Below are 15575 nucleotides of genomic sequence, written 5' to 3' on the forward strand. Positions count from 1 at the left end.
TGTTTTGGAATTAAAGTTTAAAGAAAGGCATTTTTTATGGTGACCCATTGTATTCCCCAGCTGTTTGATTATGGTGATCCTCTCAAAAAACTATGTGTCTCAGGTCACCAGGTTACTGTTAGTGTCTTACCCTAATACTATCTTTAAAGAAAGAACAGTCACACCGGACTAGCCCTAAATCCAATGAGTCCATTTTTATCTCTGTTTGCTTGTACACAATCAAAGAAATCAAAACACACTGCATTTTTTTATGAGCTTTGATTTTATTTCAACTAATTGACAAATAAAACAAAATTAAAGTTGTTTTGAATACAACTTTAATTATTCTGTCAAACTTATTTTGGAATTTCTTGACCGGCTGTTTCTACAAAGGACAAAGTGTTTGAAGTATCAGGATTATGTCTGATTTAACTATATTTTTTTGTTTTTTTTAGTTTCGCTATTTGCTCATATTCTTATTCAAAATGGAGTGCTTAACTTTAAAGTTCATTTGATTAAAAGCTATTGCACTCCTTTTTCAGGAAACTTTAAACACATTGGAAGTTATCAACCTTCAGCACATTAATTGTTTCTTATTATTTTTTTTAGAATAAAACATAAAATTGCTTATAAGCAATAAATTGTTTTCCTGAAATTACTGCAACATAATACTGATTTTAATATTAAGTTAATAAAGTAGGATCAAATACAGATATTGATACTTTGTCGGATACCCCCATACACTTCTGCGCTATGCTTTGCTGGGCGATTTGGCAAGGAAAATCTCGTAATCATAAATAATTGATGAAGCAGTTTCATTGGAGACATTATTAAGAGTATTAAACTTCAACGTGCGACTCCATTGGAAGAAAAGTTGTCTCCCCTGCCACATACATGCATATTGATATATATACAAGATTTTGTCAGTCAAATTTCCAAGAGTACTGGTATGTATTAAGTGTTATAGAAGAAAGTACCGTGGTTGTAAACAACTATATTGATATTATACATTAGTGGCGTCTAATTAAAAATATTATTTTTTCTCAGTAGCTTTATAAACATGTTGAGAAAATAACCCAGGGGCATATACTAGACATATAAATGCAACATGTGATTAAAATTAAAAATATATGTACAGAGTTAAAAAATATTAAAGTGACACTCTTATTCAAAATCAATACATACACATGTATAACAAACATCAATTTTGACTGATAAACCTTCAACTACTTACTAAATAATGCATTAACGGAAAATATGAGTTACTAATAACAAGATTGTAACCGTTTATTTAATATCAGAAAATGCTAAAAATATTAAATGATTGGTGAATGCTAAAAGATTTACTATATATATATATATATATATATATATATATATATATATATATATATATATATATATATATATATATATATATATATATATATAGATTTGAGTATTGGTTCGGTCAGGTTAAAAATTAGGTCACCAGTTCAAATTATAGAATTATTTAACATTAACTCCTTGAATGATTATCTTCAGAAAATGAATGTTAGTCATGTTGGGTCATAAATTAGGTCCCTAAGTTTGAGGTTAAACATTCTTTAAGAATTGAGGGGCAAACTTTTCGGTCAAGTTTTTGAAATGTTATCTTTTTTAATACTAGGTCAAGACAAATATATTTCATGTTGGGTGAAAAAAGTCACTTAAACAAATATAAAATAGTATGAAAATTAAGCATAGATTGATAAGCCATCATGTCTGGTCAGATGGTATGTCACTATGAGAAAACTTTGTTTCCACCCATAAGGTCACATTTTAGAATTGCTGTTTCATCTAAACTTAAGGTTAATTTTGCTTATGGCTGACATTCAGTCAAAATGTAGATCACTTAGTTAAGTTTTGTATAAAACATATTTTTGTTTCCGCAAAACACCCTACGCACAAGTTGGGATGAACCTATCTTACACTCTCGGCGATGGAAGATACTTATAATCTACCGAAATCACTTTTAACATTTTAACTGTATTTAGAAATTTATTATGATTGATTTTGGATGTTCAAAAAATGATGTTTTACAAAGGCAGCACAAAATAATTTAGGAGCTACATTTTAATTTCTTTACTTAATTTTGTTTTGAATATCACAGTAAATGCAGTGGCATGTGCTTACCGAAATGAAAAGTATAGGGTATATTCAGAATACTATTAAGGTCTGGCAGAGTGTTGTTTCATTCATCCCAGATAATGCTGTAAAAGAAAAAACAAAAATGAAGGGAATTAACTTAAGTAAGGCTGACCTATTATTTGGTTTATCTGGACAATTTGTTCGCAATTGTTGTTTTTGTGAGTATGTGGTCAAAAATTACTTTGAAACATCATTGGACCAAACAATAAAACATTCCTGTTGAGTTAAGCTGTCTTCTACAGCCCCCAATATCATGAAAATACCTAAGTCAAATCTCAATCTCTATCTCAACTCATTTTACCACATACAAGCATCGTATTATTCAAAATCTTGCATGTTTTCATACTTTTTGTAAACCTATTTTCTCATAGAATGTGTTATTGAAAGATTTTGACAATATTTCAAAGAAATCTTATTCTAGAGCAAAAAAATATACTTGAGTAATTGTTAAAAGGCAATGAATTGAACTCGCGTACATTTTTGGCTGTAAAGGTTTTGATCAACATATTCAATGAATGAATGCGTTTTAAAAAATTGTAAAAACAATTTTGTTTCAAATAAATTTTGTATTATATGGTAAAATGACTTGAGATTGATTTTGAGATTTGACTTAAGTATTTTCATGATATTGGGGAAAGGTCAAATTCTCATCACAAGTATCATGACTTAAATCAAATAATAGAATCATTGTTCATCATTCCAATTTCTATCCTTAAAATAATCACTAATTATGCAATGTTATAGCTACCAGTATCAGGTACACATATCTGTTGTACATGGAATAATGAACAATGATTACGAGTATGGTCCCAATGCATTTATTGCCAAAAATAACATTAAAATTCCAAAATTCGACTGTGTTTTACCGGAAGTTGCAATCATGATTCAATGATAATATTATACACAGTATTAAACTCCAAGCATCGGTAACTTCCCTTTACAAAAAACACTAGAACTGCGTTGGAAAACTATAATTGATTATTTTTTTTAGCTTTCAAAAAAGCCAGTTATGTAATAAAAAATTGGTTGGCGATAAAAATATAGGTACTGGTAAGGTTGCTCTAAAAAAATATTATTTTTTTTACATTTAAAAAAAATAAAATAAGTGCGGTAAATCCGTGGAGCAAAACATTAATTTAGTGTGGCCTTAAAGTGGATTTCTTATTTCTTACTTTTTTGACTGATGGTTTCAAACAGCTAGGGATATTGAGGTGTCACTTTGTTATCCCCCGCCTTGAAAAGGCGAGGGGATATAGTAATGGTAGGCGTGATTCCGTGCGTGTGTGTGTGCATGCGTCCGTCCGTCCCACATTCATTTCTTTGCATCTCCTCTTACATTTCTCATGCGATTTCTACCAAACTTTCACAGATTGATGATCATAAAGTGAAGCAGCCCATATTGTCGGGCTTTTGCGATTCGACCATTTTTTAAAGAGTTATAGCCCTTTGTTTATTTTACATTTAAAATTGGTTTCTTCGCAACTCCTCTTACGTTTTTCATGTGATTTCTACCAAACTTTCACAGATTGATGATCATAAAGTGAAGCAGCGCATATTGTCAGGCTTTCCTGATTAGACCATTTTTGAAAGAGTTATTGCCCTTTGCTTATTTTACATTTAAAATTGATTTCTTTGCAACTCCTGTTACGTTTTTCATGCAATTTTTACCAAACTTTCACGGATTGATGATCATAAAGTGAAGCAGCGCATGTTGTCGGGCTTTTGCGATTCAACCATTTTTGAAAGAGTTATAGCCCTTTGTTTATTTACATTTAAAATTGGTTTCTTCGCAACTCCTCGTACGTTTTTCATGTGATTTCTACCAAACTTTCACAGATTGATGATCATAAAGTGAAGCAGAGCATATTGTCGGGCTTTTCTGATTAGACCATTTTTGAAAGAGTAATTGCCCTTTGCTTATTTTAAATTTAAAATTGTTTTCTTCGCAACTCCTCTTACGTTTATCATGCGATTTCTACCAAACTTTCACAGATTGATGATCATAAAGTGAAGCAGCGCATATTGTCAGGCTTTTGCGATTTGACCATTTTTGAAAGAGTTATTGCCCTTTGCTTATTTTACATTTAAAAAATTGCTTGCTTCGCAACTCCTCTTACGTTTTTCATGCGATTTCTACCAAACTTTCACAGATTGATGACTATATAGTGACGCAGCGCATATTGTCTGGCTTTTGCGATTTGACCATTTTTGAAAGAGTTATTGCCCCCTTTTTTTACATTTAAAATTGGTTTCTTCACAACTCCTCTTACGTTTTTCATGCAATTTCTACCAAACTTTCACAGATTGATGACTATATAGTGACACAGTGCATATTGTCAGGCTTTTGCAATTTGACCTTTTTTGAAAGAGTTATTGCCCTTTCTTAATTTTACGCATGTCTTATGTTCCTGAGAAACTACCCTTACCATTGATTGGCTTTCGTTACAACAAATGTCCCCATGAGGCGGGGGATATAGCTGTCTGTGATGGCTCTTGTTTCAAAATATTTTGCTGCCGTTTGATAGGCTGTGTAAAGCAGACCTGCTTGTGAATTTTCCAATCAAAATACACCTGTTTATGAAGAAAGTGAATTAATAAACTGAACAAAAATGGCCAAGATAGAGGCATTTTCCTTTTGTAATTTTGCTGACACTGCAGTACAGTTACATGATTCTCCATCAGATATGCAGACATAAAGCATAAGTTAATTGAGAAACTCCCTTATGGAAGAGAAACACAATTTTACAATATGCTAGTAACACTTTATCATTTTCTTGAAACTATCTCCAGACACAACACCAAATTTCACCATTAATCTCCTTTAAATTGTCCCTGCAGACCAGTTCTGGTATTTCCAATCAATCGCCTTTAGCACCACTTAAGATAAAACATCTCATGTGTTCATTGTGTGGGGGCCCTCTAAAAGGATGAAAAACTATTTATACTCAAAACACTAGATGCATGCATTTTTAATACAGTCTGCAAGTTCAGTTTCCATTTTAGCTAACAGTCTTTTCTAAATCTTTCAACAGAAAATGATGATTCGTATATTTGTACAGTTCAATTATTCTGTACTGGCATACATTTTTATGTTATAATTATGTAGGTTGAATAACCTCAAATGATATTTTTTAACTATTTGTTTGTGGGCTTTTATAACTTTGTCAGCAATAAACAACAGTTATTGTGTTGCCTGTGAAAGTATAGCTGAAACATAAGGGATTAATTTGTCTAGTGGCTTTGTCTTGGTATGCATATTGGATAGAACTGAAACAGTTCACTTAAAGCTCGATTCGATTTGACTCGATTCAATTTGATTTGATTTTGATATCAAACATGTTGATTCGATTATTTTCGATTTGATGCATGTTTTATTTATTGCTGCTATTTAATGTTTAGTTGTTTATTTCAAGGGTGTTAAATCATTGCAATTATGAAAAACTAGGATAATGTTTCATCAAGAATTTTAATTAACAAAACTTCCTGATGTCAGCATATTTTGAATAACAAAAAAACATCACACAGTTATAACAGAAACTGTTATCTGTTGATAAAACTTAAATGAATAACAAAACATGACATATCATCTCTATGTGATCACATCATATGTGTATATATGTTTATTGTCTGTTGAGTGATCACTAGTTGGCTAGTGTGACTAGAAGTTCATATGTTGAACAAACACTATATCTTCAATAAGTCATTTTCATCTGGCCGGTGGATGTTGTTACTAAAGACATGTCGAAGCTGACCTGACGATTTGACAGACTTTAATTCGAACACATTTTTAAATGCTGCATGCAAATAGTCGTGCTGCCGGACTTAGGATTATAAGTATCTTCCATGGCCGATAGGTTCATTCCGACCCGAGCGTAGGGTGTTTTGTGGAAATGAGGTTTACCGAGTTTACGCAAAACACCATGCACGAGGGTCGGGATGAACCTATCTTACACGAGCGGCTATGGTAAATGCTTTTTCTCCTACCTCAGTAACAAAATTAAGTAAAAATGTATTTTTTGCTGGAACTCTTTTGTGCTTAGTGAAAATAATTGTGTATGGATATGCAATAATTCATGTGATTCAGATTTTGTTAATAGTCAAATTGGTCTTAGAATAGTTCTTAGGAGAGTGAAGCATTATTTCTTGAAAGGTGCGTGAAAACTGTTTTATGTTGACATTTGAAGCGAGAAATAATTAATTAGCGTTCTAAATATTGCCTCAAGACAAGGTTTCCATGATGCTACAGACAAGTCTTCAACAAGGGAGGTAATTACAATGTGGTGACCATTAAAAAAGAGTTCTGCGAAAATATAGAAAAAAGTTGGATTTACAATAATCTGGATTATTATCTTTATCAAAATCAATTCATAGTGCAATTGGATTACCTGAGTGGGCTTCACGTTATGTGAACTGTGTGTAGATAGCAGATTTATAGTTTTCTCTACGCCAAAGCCGCGCTCAGCTAGGCGGCCAAAATGGCGGACTTACTTACAAGACCATTGTCCGTCAAATTTTCGACAAATAATCTAAGAGGAATCAGTCATAACGACGTGTTGGCAGGTTTAGAAAAAACTTTAAACAGAAACGAAATAAAATCAATCCAAATAAAGCAAAAAGAGTGCATTATTACACTGACTTCTACTGAAGTTAAAAACGAGTTAATTTTGGGGACGACTAACATTAAAGATAGGTTAATATCTATACATGATGTTGAAAACCGATTACCAGCGTAACGGTGAAAGATTCACCGTACGATGATCACCGCTCACATGTCCAAGTATGGAGATATTGTGTCAGGTAGTGTTGCCTGAGGAAAGATCAAAGAGACAAACATCGACAACGGTAGCAGGTACTTAAAAATCATTAACTGTGTCTCTGGGGTGAGTGGTTATGGGTGGAAAAATGCCTGGAAAAATTCAATTTTGGCGAAAATTTTAGGTCATACATCAAAATGATGGTATACAGCTCCAAAGCGGCAATAAAAACCAACGATTTCATTTTACGAGTTTTTCAGTCTGTCTCGTTTTATTAAGCAGGGGTGCCCGATCGCCCCCCTGATCTATATCCTCCAAGCGGAAGCCATGGCAACTGCGATCTGCCAGGATATCAATATTGAGGGTATAATACTTCCCTCCCGCAATACGGATAACAGAGAAGCGCGAATCAGCCAATTTGTAGATGATACTCAACTTTTTTGCAGAAATGAAAAATCTCTTCCGCATATATTTCACAATTTATCGGACTATGAAAAGGCATCCGGATCTAAACTAAATAAATCGAAAACAACCGGTCTGCTTATAGGTAGATTTAAAAAAAAAACTCACCGAAGTTTAAGGACACATCGTGGACAAAAAACAACGTTAAAACTCTTGGAATTCACCATGGATATAACATTAACCACGATCTTATTTATGATTCTTTCATCGCTAAAATAAAATCTTGTATTAACAGTTGGAAATCACGCAACTTATGCTGCAAGGGAAAGTATTGATGGTAAAAACGTTTGTTATATCTCAGCTTCTTTATGAAATCCAAATAAACGGTATAAATATATGGATATATAAGAATTTCTAGCATGGTTAAATTATTGAATCTACTTATCTGAGGTGGGAGAAAACTTTATATAATATTATAGTATATAATATAGTTGCCACATTGTACATCCATCAGTCCAACCATCTGTCCAATGCACCTTTTTTAAACTACTGATTGGATTTCAATGAAACTTTAAACATAGACAGAGGGCAATATGTACTAGATATGCACTGCACAATCACCATTATCCTACCTTTAATCATTGCGGAATAATCTCCGAGACCCCCTTCAAATTTCACAGTATGCATTGAAAGGAAGCTGCTTGTCCGGTCCAAAGATCAAAAAGAACTGAAGAGATAAAAATGAAACTTAAATTGTTAATAGGTAGCACTGAGAGAAGTACAGAGCACAAGTTCTTATATCCTACCTTCCATATTTACTGAATTATCTCCCCTTCAGCATATTTTTATAGTAATTGATTTTCAGGAGCATAACTCCCAAAAGTCTTGACATATTCACTTCAAAATTCATTCACTGGTATCATTTTGAGGAGAAATGCAGAACACAGGAACCACATGACTTTGTCTTAAGTATTTTTGGAGATATTGCACTTCTTTCATATATATTCTTAATTTTTGTCCAGAGTTTAACTCGAGAAGTGTTTGAGGTAAGGACTTCAAATCTCATACACAGATACATCTAATTGAGAAAGAGTGCAGTGAACAAAAAACATAACTCTGTTTTTACTGGTAGCATTTTAACAATTATTGCCTTTCTTATGATTTTCCTTGCTTTTGTATTCTTATGTACTTTTTAGCTCGAATATTCGAAGAATAGGTGGGCTATACTACTCGCCCCAGCGTCGGCGTCGACGTACGATTAAAGTGGGCAAGTTGGGATTTTCACTTCTAATACCCTACATTCAATTGACTTAATACTTCATGCAGTTGTTCAGGGGCATCACATGATGAGGTTAGATAACTCCATATTATTCTTTACACAGATTATGGCCCCTGATTGACTATGGAACTTGGGTTAAAGTTTTAGGGCAAGTTGGAATATTTATTAATAACTTCTATATCCTTAGTTCAATTGACTTAATACTTCACACAGTTGTTCAGGGCAGGTTAAAGTTTTAGGGCAAGTTGGGATCACTTAAAACTCCAATACCATTCATTCAATTGACTTAATACTTACAGATGTGCAGAGCCATCACATAATGAGGTTAGATAACTCCATTTTAGGGCAGGTTTGGATATTGTTTAATAACTTCTATACCCTTCATTCAATTGACTTAACACTTCACACAATTGTTCAGGACCATCAACCAATGAGGTTAAATAACTCCATATTCTTAATACAAGTTATGGCCCCTGATTGACTTAGGTTAAAGTTTTAGGCGAGTAAAAGTTAAGGGCAAGTTGGGATTTTAATAAAAAAACTTCTATACCATTCATTCAATGCACTTAATAAAATTCAAAATTATTTAGGACCATCTAACAGCAAGAAACATAACTCCGTGTTAAGCCTAAATACAAATTATGGCCCTTGAATTTTTTTTATTTCCTTTGAAAGGCATATTTGTATATTCTTAACCACATTTTCATAATGGGAAATCAAGTTATTTGAATGACTTGTGTCATTGTTTGGGCGGGCTGGTGGGAGGGCAGCATCAAAGTCGCCTTAATATCAAATAATTTTAGGTTTGACATAAAGAGACCAAACTTGGTATTATTACATCGTTATTATATTCTAAGTCAAAGCGGCGTAGTCAAGGGTGCTGTCTTACGACGGCTCTTGTTTAGGTGGGGATTTGTTTGTGACAAATTTTGTGAGTTTGCTCTTTTATTCCACAAATAATATTTCAAAATTACTTGACACAAATTTACTCAAAGTTTAACTAAATTGTTGATGATAATATGACTGGTAAAAATGGTACCCATATGTATAGTTGGTAACCAGAAAAATCATGCTTGAAAATTAATATTTTCTGAATTGCTCTTCCTTTTCAAACCTTTTACCCTGTCAAGGAGCTATACATGGTTTCCAACAATAGCCTTGATTATCTTGTTTATCCCGTCTATTTAGTCTTATTGACTTTATTTACAGAGTATTGTGCCAATTTTTGGACATTATTGTTTTCAGATAGTTTAAGACTTTAAGTGCTACCTGCCTTCATATGTTCTGCCAGACTGATATCACCATAAACAATACTATATATAGCATGTTTACATGCACAACAGTAATCCTCGAATAGACCTCACAGTGTTGACAATTTTTTATTTTTTTTATGTATTTCATACTGAAAAGACATTTGCATCATATTCAGTTGATATTTAACCTTCAGATTCTGCCTAGATATGCGACAAGGATAACTGGAGAATTGATGTTAAATTGAAATATCATATATATATGTGAGTGTGTTTATGTTTTCAAACAAAAAAGTAGTGGAGTTGTTGACTGTGGAATATTTAATCAAACACTAATAATTAAATGAAAATAAAACAGATGTCACAAATGTCATTAATGATAATTTGACATATTGACTGGGCCTAAAAAAATAATGTTTGGTTAGGGTTACATTGTTTTCAAAAATAGGTAGGGTAGGTAGGCTTTTTATTTTTTTTTATTTTTATTTTTTTATTAGGCTTTATATAAGAATGTCATTTTAATCATTGGAGAATGGTGTTAAAGTTAACTCCTGTATAAGCATTTAAGGTTTTAAACTACATATTTAAAAACCAATAAAAAAAGAAAGAAAAAAAGAAATTTTTATTTTTATTTTTGGGGATTTTTCATTTGTTTTTCAAACTGACTATAAAAATGGTAGGGTCGGCGCCTATTCCGTAGGTAGGGTCGGGTAACCCGAACCAAATGTATTTTTTTTTTAGGCCCTGGCAATTGTTCCCAGCTTTGGCATCTTTGTAAATGTCTCATTTGCCTATAGATCTGCACAAAAGTATATGCACTCATTGTTTAAGAATCATTATTTGATTAAGAAAAAATTGCAATGTGGATAATATTAAAAAAAAAAATCCTTCTAAATTCACAACTGAAAAAATAAAGAGCAGGTAGGTTGGGATATATTTTTGTTTAAATCGGTAAAGTAAGTTATCTTTGATATCATGTTCACTTTGAAAACCAGGAATAAAAATGTAAGGGTCTGGTCGCTCGGGTGAAAAACAACAGGGTAGGTAGGGAAACAGGAAACAACCATATTTCTTCATTATGCCTAAGGAAAATGTTGCATTTTCAAGAGTTGTAAAAATTTACAAATCAAAAGTACTGTACAAAGTTATCGATGCTTTTGTTTAGGAAAATATGAAGCATTTGATTTATTTCTTTAAGAATTAAATACTGTATATATTGGAATGCATAATTATTCTATGTATTTGAATGCCATACTCTCAGGATGTTGTTTTCAGAAAGGGGACTGCTAATCTTTGAGACTACAAGTCTACCATAGCCAGAAGCATTGACGATGTTGCGACTTCAGTCTCGTGCAAGCCAGCTACGTCATGTGGCGAGTCTGCAGGTGTCAGAGGGGCCGGTCCCTGTGCGCACCCGCCCCTGCTTTAAACTGCCCCCTGGGGCCAAGTACAGCACCATACGTTCAGCCACACCCTTTCCCCGAGACACTGACACCATCACCAAACTTATGGTTGCCAACAGAGGTGAGAATGAAGGTTTATAACCATCTCATACATGAACAAAGAAAATCAGATTTATTTTAGTATTTATTTAAGTATTTTAAAGCTTTTTAAAACAGGCCATTGGACAAAATGTTCATTGATTACTATCCTAAGCCTTTAATAGCCAGACATTCATTATTGTCACCTCTTGAATCCAGGGCTGTTTTATTATTTTCTTTTCCCTTTTTATGACCCAAAATGGCTGAAATATTAATCCTTGGGGTGTAGATATGTATTGCAATAAATCATGACAGATAATATTTCATACTGATCTCTGAATGTGATGAAAATCAATGATTTCTGAATCCAATTATCCCCAAAACTTTACATCACATAATTTATTAGGATGGTGAAAATGAACCAGTGCAGGTAAACAGGCTCTTGGTTGAAGTGAAATGAATGTGAATTTCATTCTGTCATGCTTCTGTTTAATATAGTCATTGCATTAAAATGTATGCACATGTAACTAAAGGAGAGATCGCAATCCGTGTGTTCCGAGCCTGTACGGAGATGAACATTCGGACGGTGGCAATCTACTCGGAGCAGGACAAAATGCATATGCACAGACAGAAGGCAGATGAATCATACCTGATTGGCCGGGGGCTGCCACCTGTAGCAGCTTACCTCAACATTCCAGAAATCATCAATATTGCCAAGGTGGGTGCTTATTAATACTTTGACTTAATAAGATGTTAGTTATTTATTTTACAACAATTGTAAAACAAGTTATTACAACATTATATCAATCACTCTTGTTGGCCCGATTTTATGCAAGAGTGTGGTCTTGTGTTGTGGGGGACACCGGAGAATGCGCAGAAAACCCACTTGTGACCACAAACCAACCTCACATGTGCCCAAGCCGGGAATCGAACCAGGGTCGCCTAGGTGAGAAGGGAGTGCGCTAACCACTGCGCTAACCGGACAATCTTTATAAGATGTTAATGTTAAATAATGAAAAGTAAACTCATGTGAATAATTTTCAATATAAATGAATTATAAGGAAGTTTTAAAACTACTGACTGATAAGCAGAAGAATCTCAAGCACCCTACAAGCACTTGAAAATTAAGATCAAAAAGTAGAAGTTGAAAGAAAACTGAAAGATTGGTTAAAATATTTTCAGGATAGCTATTAGAAAAATCAGTAATTAATAAAGTTAATCCTTTTATTATCTTATGCATGTATACATTTGATCACCATTTCACAGGAGAACGGTGTGGATGCAATCCACCCAGGTTATGGCTTCCTGTCGGAAAGGTCAGACTTTGCCCAGGCAGTGATTGACGCAGATATCAAGTTCATTGGTCCTTCTCCGGAGGTTGTGCGACGGATGGGAGACAAGGTGGAGGCCAGGGAGGCAGCAATAGAGGCTGGTTAGTTGGTTCAGTAAATTGTTGGCTTGAGTTTTTCATTTAATACTGAACTAAACTTATGGATGATTGAATGAGTGGAACAGCTTGTACATGTAAATGTCAGCGAAAGTAACAATTTATTTGCTGCAAGAAATGTATTCATTGGAAAAGACTGTGCTTGACTAATTCATTTAGATTTGAATTCATAAGTCTGTATGTTAACTCAGTTAGAGATATTAATAGTTTTGTAGGTGTCCTTTTAATTGAGCAATATGCAGTAGAAGGCCATATACCATGGTATAACATATCGTAGTTAGCTAACCAGCTTTTGCTAATTTCTGTTTTAACCCAGGAGTGCAGGTAGTACCTGGGACCCCTGGCCCGGTGGACAGTGCAGAACATGCCCTCGAGTTTTGTGAGACATATGGCCTTCCCGTCATCTTCAAGGCTGCTTACGGGGGTGGTGGCCGTGGTATGAGGGTTGTCAAAAAGATGGAGGTGGGCAAAATAATGATATGCATATGACATAATTGGGTCAAAAAAAATTAAAAATTACTAAATTACAGTGCTGCTGAATATTGTTGAAATCCTTCTTTAACAAGCAAGACTATATTTTGTCATTCAATATTAGTTAAAAAAAAATTAAAGATAAATTTCACTCTCTAAAATGTAATTCTTCTTATCCAGGATATCGAGGAGAACTTTCATAGAGCAACATCTGAGGCCCAATCAGCCTTCGGTAACGGAGCTCTGTTTCTGGAGAAGTTTATTGAAAGACCAAGACACATTGAGGTGCAAATCCTAGGTAATATGTCTTTTTTATGCATACATTCCAGTTCTAGTGGTTCATTAAATATTAAAGTTGAAACATTGAAAGTGGTTATACAATTCATATGCTTTTTTAATGATAAATTTATGTTAAAGTTAAAGTTGCAAGATCAAGATTTGAAGGTATAAGTCCAGTTAAGTAAAATCTATGACAATGCAAATTTTGCAAAAAAATGTTTTGCTAGGTGACAAGGAAGGTAATGTAGTGCATCTGTATGAGCGTGACTGTTCGGTGCAGCGTCGTCACCAGAAGGTTGTCGAGATTGCTCCTGCCCCGCAGCTGTCCCAGGAAATCCAACAAGCCATGACGACTGATGCCATCAGGCTAGCGAAACATGTTGGCTACGAGAATGCGGGCACTGTGGAGTTCCTACTGGATAACAGTGGCAACTACTACTTCATTGAAGTGAACGCCAGACTGCAGGTGGAACACACAGTCACAGAGAATGTCACAGGGTAAGTGCTTGTTTTTTAAATGGAGGATATAGAACTGAATCGTCCAAAGGAAATAAATATATATGTTCATGAAATTCTCATACAAATCAGTTTCAAATAATTTCAATTATCTTGAAGCTGGGAAAGAGTTTTCAAATGAATGAAACGTAAATGTTCAGTGCATATTTCTGTCAAATCTAACTCTCTCTTATTAACAGTGTTGACCTGGTGCAGTCACAAATCAAGGTTGCAGATGGGAAGTCACTGCCAGAAATGGGGCTTACCCAGGACAAGATCTCCCTGCACGGATGTGCCATTCAGTGCCGTATGACCACAGAGGACCCCGCCCGTGGATTTCAGCCGGACACTGGAAGGATTGAGGTGTGTGACCAGATAAGTCTGTGATTATAGGGCAATAGAAAGGGTTAATTGACATTTAAAACATAGTCAGCCAGTTTCAAAAAGCATTTTCTGTTCAAAGTGTTCTGATTGATGTTTTGGTTGATTCAAGAAGTAAATTTCATCATTTTTCTTTCTTTTGAAGTTTCAATGCCCAACTTTGTTTATTTAATGCAAAGGTCAATTACAGATTACTTTATATCATTTCATTTTGAAACAATGTATATCACCTCTCCATTTTAGGTATTTCGAAGTGGTGAGGGTTTTGGTATCCGGCTGGACAGTGCCCTCGGGTTTGCTGGTGCCCTCATCACGCCCTACTATGACTCACTGCTGGTGAAGGTGATTGCCCACGCCCAGGACCACCACTCGGCCTGTGCCAAGATGCTCCGAACACTCAAGGAATTCAGGATCAGAGGAGTTAAGGTAAAACAACACCAGGCTTTTTATTCTCTTTGTCAGATGTGGTGAACATTTTCCATAGAAATGGAAAGCTGAAAACCTAGATTTTATTGCATGTTATTGAAACTTCAGGATATACTCTTGTTTGGTTGTCAGTGATGTGTTATCAAAAAATTACCTGGGACAAAACTTGTTGGCTAAATACAGTAGACTACAAGCAGTTAACATACCGGTATTTTGTAAATTGGTTCTGTCTTAACTTAAGCAATAAATATACATGGGTGTTCTACAAGGTTGTAGATGAACTTAAGGTTTGAGTGTTAGACTCTAGGGTTCAAAATTTAAGAACATGTACTGTTTTCTTCTAACCTTTCAGCCTTGAAATTGATATATAAAAAAATGTTAAAATGTGTATACATATAGTTTCTTATACCTGTAACTTGCAGACGAACATCCCATTCCTGCTGAACGTGTTGGAGCATCCCCAGTTCCTGTCGGGTGTGGTGGACACATACTTCATAGATGAGAACCCGCAGTTGTTCCAGTTCAAGCCATCCCAGAACCGGGCCCAAAAGCTCCTAAAGTACCTGGCTCAAGTGATGGTGAATGGCCCCTCCACCCCTCTCGCCACTAACCTCAGACCCTCGGAGACCATCCCCTCTGTCCCAGAGATACCTTATGGTATGTAACCTTATGCTCATGTAGGGTGAAGTGTTTATAAATTTGATGTGTATATGTACGTTTATTTCAAGATGCATTCCTCATACTCACATTAAGAGCTCCATT

General features: G+C 34.6%; 1 protein-coding gene across 3 annotated transcripts in view; it reads left to right on the forward strand.

Annotated features, from left to right (window-relative positions):
• Window positions 1-15575, forward strand: part of LOC128207254 (pyruvate carboxylase, mitochondrial-like) — a 40642-nt gene that overhangs the window by 847 nt on the left and 24220 nt on the right. For all 3 annotated transcript variants that reach the window (XM_052910075.1, XM_052910078.1, XM_052910076.1), the window contains exons 2-10: window positions 11109-11357; window positions 11848-12032; window positions 12581-12746; window positions 13078-13223; window positions 13413-13530; window positions 13739-14009; window positions 14207-14369; window positions 14631-14813; window positions 15236-15470. In XM_052910075.1, the coding sequence (XP_052766035.1) occupies window positions 11165-11357; window positions 11848-12032; window positions 12581-12746; window positions 13078-13223; window positions 13413-13530; window positions 13739-14009; window positions 14207-14369; window positions 14631-14813; window positions 15236-15470 (1660 nt within the window). In that variant the 5' untranslated portion in view covers window positions 11109-11164. The remainder of the gene's footprint in view (window positions 1-11108; window positions 11358-11847; window positions 12033-12580; window positions 12747-13077; window positions 13224-13412; window positions 13531-13738; window positions 14010-14206; window positions 14370-14630; window positions 14814-15235; window positions 15471-15575) is intronic.

The sequence above is a fragment of the Mya arenaria genome, chromosome 11, assembly GCF_026914265.1.
Source record: "Mya arenaria isolate MELC-2E11 chromosome 11, ASM2691426v1".
Lineage (NCBI taxonomy): Eukaryota > Metazoa > Mollusca > Bivalvia > Myida > Myidae > Mya > Mya arenaria.